General features: G+C 43.3%; 1 protein-coding gene across 1 annotated transcript in view; it reads right to left on the bottom strand.

The window, feature by feature from the left end:
• Nucleotides 1-5157, bottom strand: part of PAPPA (pappalysin 1) — a 224573-nt gene that overhangs the window by 109484 nt on the left and 109932 nt on the right. Inside the window, exons 8-9 of the mRNA XM_006026275.3 lie at nt 2156-2284; nt 312-403 (exon numbers count right to left, since the gene is read on the bottom strand). Coding sequence (XP_006026337.2) covers nt 312-403; nt 2156-2284 — 221 coding nt within the window. The remainder of the gene's footprint in view (nt 1-311; nt 404-2155; nt 2285-5157) is intronic.

Below are 5157 nucleotides of genomic sequence, written 5' to 3' on the forward strand. Positions count from 1 at the left end.
GTTGATATCCTCTCAGGCAGCCTGATCTAAAGCCTATCAAAGTTGATGGAAAACCACCCACCAACTTCAATGGGCTTTGGATCAGGCTCACAATGGCTGACTAGGTTAAAAAGTCCAAGGCTTTTACAACGCCACTGGAACCAATTTCTCATCCGATTGACTAGTAGCTGGGGAGGGCATTCACCTTTTAAACCCACAAATTCCACCTTCTTTCTCTCCTCCACAGAAACTCACTGGCCAGTCACTGGGGTTGCTGCTGATTTTTTTATTCCTGCCCACCCTGGGTGGAAAGAGCTCTGAACCAGACTTACCAATGCAATTAAAGGATAACTCCTGCCGGCAAAAGAGGGAGCAGCCATCACCGTTGATCTTATTCATGTCATCGCATTCTTCCCCCAAGTCTCTGCAGGCAGGACACATGCACAAAAGGAATCTGATGAAAAATGGCTGAATGTATAAGCTCTCTGCATTCCCTCAGTTCCTTTCTCATAACCCCAAAATGCTTAATTCATTATTGTGGAGCATTCCATTGTGTTCTGACCCTAAAAACCCTTGCCTCCCCCTCCACCCCTTTCCCCAGCCCTACATATCCCCAGCATTTATAGTTCTACTGTTATAAGTTTGCTTCCTCCCCCCAAACTCCCTCACATGTACATGCCACTATTATCCCCTGGTTGGGATTTGAGCAACTTCCTTCATGGCTGCTGTGGTTGGTGACCCAGCAGGTGTGGGAAAGAAAACAACTTAGAAGATGAGAAGAAAGCCTGAGAAGGGAGAAATGCATGAGGTTCATCATATTCAAAGGGCCAGACTGGACAATGACCAGGACTGGACAAGGGCCAGACTGGACAATGACCTGGACAATGTAGTTGCCAAGTGGGGGACGAGGAGGTGTGAGGCCCCTTCTCTGGACTGGCTGTACATGTTACAGGTGGCAGTTGGTGATGGAGAGAGGTTGATGGGGTATGGGTAGAATCTTGGCATGGCCCCTACAATGTACCAGAAAGGACAGTAATTCCAGCATGATAGGAAAAACCTGAACATGATAAAAAGGGTGGGCACAGGTGATTTTCCCTGGCCAGAGCAAGTGGGACAATGGAGGATAAGACTGTGAGAGAACCTCGTTCCTGGTCTGCTCCTGGGGAAGTTTAACCTTGCACAGACCCTAATTCAGGACTTCTGGCAAAGCCACAGTTGATACAGTGACTGAGAATGGATATGCCCCACATTTTTCACTGATGTGGCTATTTTATCTGAATGAACTGATTTAGTGCTTGGTCTGGCAAACACTTCCTGCCAGGTTCTGTCCTTGATACATTGAGTTCCATTGACTAGACAGGAAGCGCTGCACCCAGTAGACAATGCTTGCTGGACTGAGCCTTCACTTGTAGCTATTCTTGTCATTTAATTAATTAAATTTTGTAAATGCCTGGAGGCTTTGAGCAGGTGGCTGATGAGCTATAAATTAAATATGGTAAAAATAATAAATCCTAATGCAATTGGTAATGATTATTTTTATACCTAGTGGTCCATGCCTTGGCAGAGGATGAGAGGGAGGAGTTAAAGGAGAACCTGCAATACCTAACATTCTCCCTTGGAGCCCAAATCTGTCACTTCCAAATGTATCCCAGTTCTAGTGGCCTACAGAGAAACCTCATGCTAAGAAGTTGCCCTGGAAACCTGGCCTCCCATAGGGCAACTGGATATATCGTCCACCAGCTGCCAGGCCACATGGGACTTCTCATTTAATGACAACACAGAAGATGCAGTGAACAGCCCCACTTTTTGTCAGAAATTAACACTAATTGCATATGTATATGTAAGCATATTATATATATTAATGTATAGATAATCTAAATAACCTATACAGGACTGTATATGTACACGTATATGTGTCTATACACATATGAGGGGGAGGAGTGGTTTTACTATCTCAATAATTTTACCTATAAAATTAATACCATCTTGATAATCGATACATGGATCATTGGTTAACACACTCCCTCTAAGAGTCATCATAGACAATAAGAGACAGCAAATCACCATTTATAACAGTTGAGGTTATTATAGAAAAGGCAGTCACTTCTTTTCTGAACCCAGACTATAGATAACTGGGAGAACCATGGTTTTACCTATCCATTTACTACCTACTTACCTTTGGATAATCCCATCTCCACAGTATCCACTTCCAGAGACGTACACGAGTGCAGGGGAAGGTTCACTCTCTGTTGTCCCCGTAACAACGACAACCTGGTATGTGTATGTGGTACTATCACTCACCTCCCTACAATGCAAGAGGGAATATTATTTGAGACTTTCAATAAAGTAATTAAGAAAGTAATACTCAAGAGCTACTGTAAGGGAACTTGGCTACTCAAAAAGTTCTCTTAATTCAGGTCCCTTGAAAATTCTTGAGTCACCAGTATGGGGTTATATGAGTATGATCAGGTTTTTTTTTCCCCCAGAAAGCTCTTATGTGGGAATACTCACCATTTTTCCCCATATTCAGTTCAACTGCAAGCACAAGTAGTTGCAACAAAGAGCTGCTCAAATGCTGGAGCAACACAAGCAGTTAAATTTGCTGTGCTACGGACTTACAAACACAATTGATTTTGTGGGTACAAATCTGAAGATGAGTTCTATGGAGGCAAATTCAACCAGGAAACCATGAAAGACAGGCTGAAAACCACACCTGAATCTGTTTGGAATAAAGCAATATACAAGTATCTACATATGTGGTACGTCAAAATAATGCTTTGCCCTTGAAGCATGTAGTATTTTCATTGAAGGATCTCAAAGTGTTTTACAAACATTGATTATTTCTCCGTACAACTCTGGGCTCAACCCAACTTCTGCTGAAGCCAGTGGAAATCTACCAATTGATCACAAAGGAAGTTGTATTGGAATGATTCCATGATAAGTAATTATTACTATAGTAACTTTAGGTATTTATGCTGAGAGGACAGGATGAGACCAAGTAGTGGACTACATGAATGAAAATACTAAGGTCGAGGCAGTAGGAGCTAGGATCCTTGTATTAGACTCAGGGTAACTGATTTGAATATTCGTAGCCAACCTTGGGTTAGAATTTCCAAATAGTGGCATATTTATATATTTATGTAGGGCTGTAAACCATTTACCAGCTGTTTCTGTAAATGAGAAATAAATTGTTGCTAGGCAATAAAGTAATAATATTGAAACAATGTCTTCTAGCTCTAATATACTGCTATTTATGAGTATATCTCAATGTGCTTCATATATGAAGACAGTAATGTTATCTCTTCTTTATAGCTGGGGCAACTTAGAAGTTGAAGTGCCTTGACCAAGGTTACCCATCAGCGCAGTGGAACAACTGGAAATGGAGCCCAATTCTCTCGAGTCTTGCTCTAATATTCTATCTACTGGACACTACCGGCCCTCTAACTACCAGAAAAATGTACATTTCCTTCTAGATAGAAGCAAGGAAAGAGATCCTGTATGATTAAAACCTGCATATATATCTCTATTAAAGTCTGACCAATCTGCTTGCCTTCTATGATGAGATGCCTAGCTCTGTGCATGTGTGGAGAGCAGTGGACATGATATACCTTGAATTTAGCAAGGTTTTTGATACAGTCTCCCACAACATTCTTTAAAAGTAGCTAAGGAAGTATGGGTTGGATGAATGGACTGTAAAGTGGATACAAAACTGGCTGGATCATCAGGCTCAAAAGTAGTTATCAATGGCTCGATGTCTAGTTGGCAGCCAGTATCATGTGGAGTGCCCCAGGGTTAAGTCCTGGGGTTGATTTTGTTCAGTATCTTCATCAGTGAGCTGGAAGATGGGATGGTGTGCACCCTCAGTAAGGTTGCAGATGATACCTAGATGTGGGGAATATTAGATGCACCGGAGGGTTCAGCTAGGATTCAGAGAGACCTTGACAAATTGGAGGATTAGGCTAAATTAAATCTCATGAGGTCAATAAGGTCAAATACAAAGTACTGCATTTAAGATGGAACAACCCCATGCACTGACACAGGCTGGGGACTGACTAAACAGTAGCTCTGCAGAAAAGACCTGGGGGTTACAGTGGACAATAAGTTGAATATGAGCCAACAGTGTGCCTTTGCTGCCAAGAAGGTTAACAGCATACTGGGTTGAATTGGCAGGAGTGCTACCAGCAAATCGAGGGAAGTGATTCTTCCCCTCTATTTAGCACTGGTGAGGCCACATCTGGAGTACTGTGTCCAGTTTTGGGCCTCTCACTACGGAAAGGATGTGGACAAATTGGAGCGAGTCCAGCAGAGGGCAACGGAAACAGTTAGGGGGTTGGGACACATGATTTATGAGGAGAGGCTGAGGGAGCTGGGTTTATTTAGTCTGGAGAAGAGAAGACTAAGGGGGGATTTAATAGCAGCCTTCAACTACCTGAAGAGGTGTTCGAAAGAGGATGGAGCTGCAGTGTCCTCAGCGGTGGCAGATGACAGAACAAGAAGCAACGGCCTCAAGTTGCAGCAAGGGAGGTTTAGGTTAGATATTAGGAAAAACTTTCTCATTCGGATGGTAGTAAAACATTGGCGATGTGTAGGGAGTGCACTAGGGGACAGCAGGGCAGACCCTATAATGAGAGGCTACGAGACCTGAACCTGTTCTGCTTCACAAGAGAAGGCTGAGGGGGGACCCGGTGACCATCTATAAACTCACTAGGGGGGACCAGAAGGGTTTGGGGGAGACCTTGTTTCCCCTAGCACCCCCCCGGGATAACAAGGAATAACGGCCACAAGTTGTTGGAGAGTAGGTTTAGATTAGACATCCGTAAGAACTACTTCACAGTCAGGGCGGCTAGGATCTGGAACTGACTTCCAAGGGAAGTGGTGCTGGCTCCTACCCTGGGGGTCTTAAGAAGCGGCTTGATGCCTACTTGGCTGGGGTCACTTGAGCCCAGTTTTCTTCCTGCCCAGGCAGGGGGTCGGACTTGAAGATCTACAAGGTCCCTTCTGACCTGACTTCTATGATTCTATGACATCCAGAGGTCCCTTCCAACCCTAATTTTCTATGATTCTATTACATACAAGAAGAAAGCCATAGCCTTGTTACAGGTTAATTATCAATACAGTGTAGTTAATAAGATATTCAAATTGATGAGATTACTAGTTTCTTAATTATGGTACAACTCA

The sequence above is a fragment of the Alligator sinensis genome, unplaced genomic scaffold (genome assembly GCF_000455745.1).
Source record: "Alligator sinensis unplaced genomic scaffold, ASM45574v1 scaffold519_1, whole genome shotgun sequence".
Classification (NCBI taxonomy): Eukaryota; Metazoa; Chordata; order Crocodylia; family Alligatoridae; genus Alligator; species Alligator sinensis.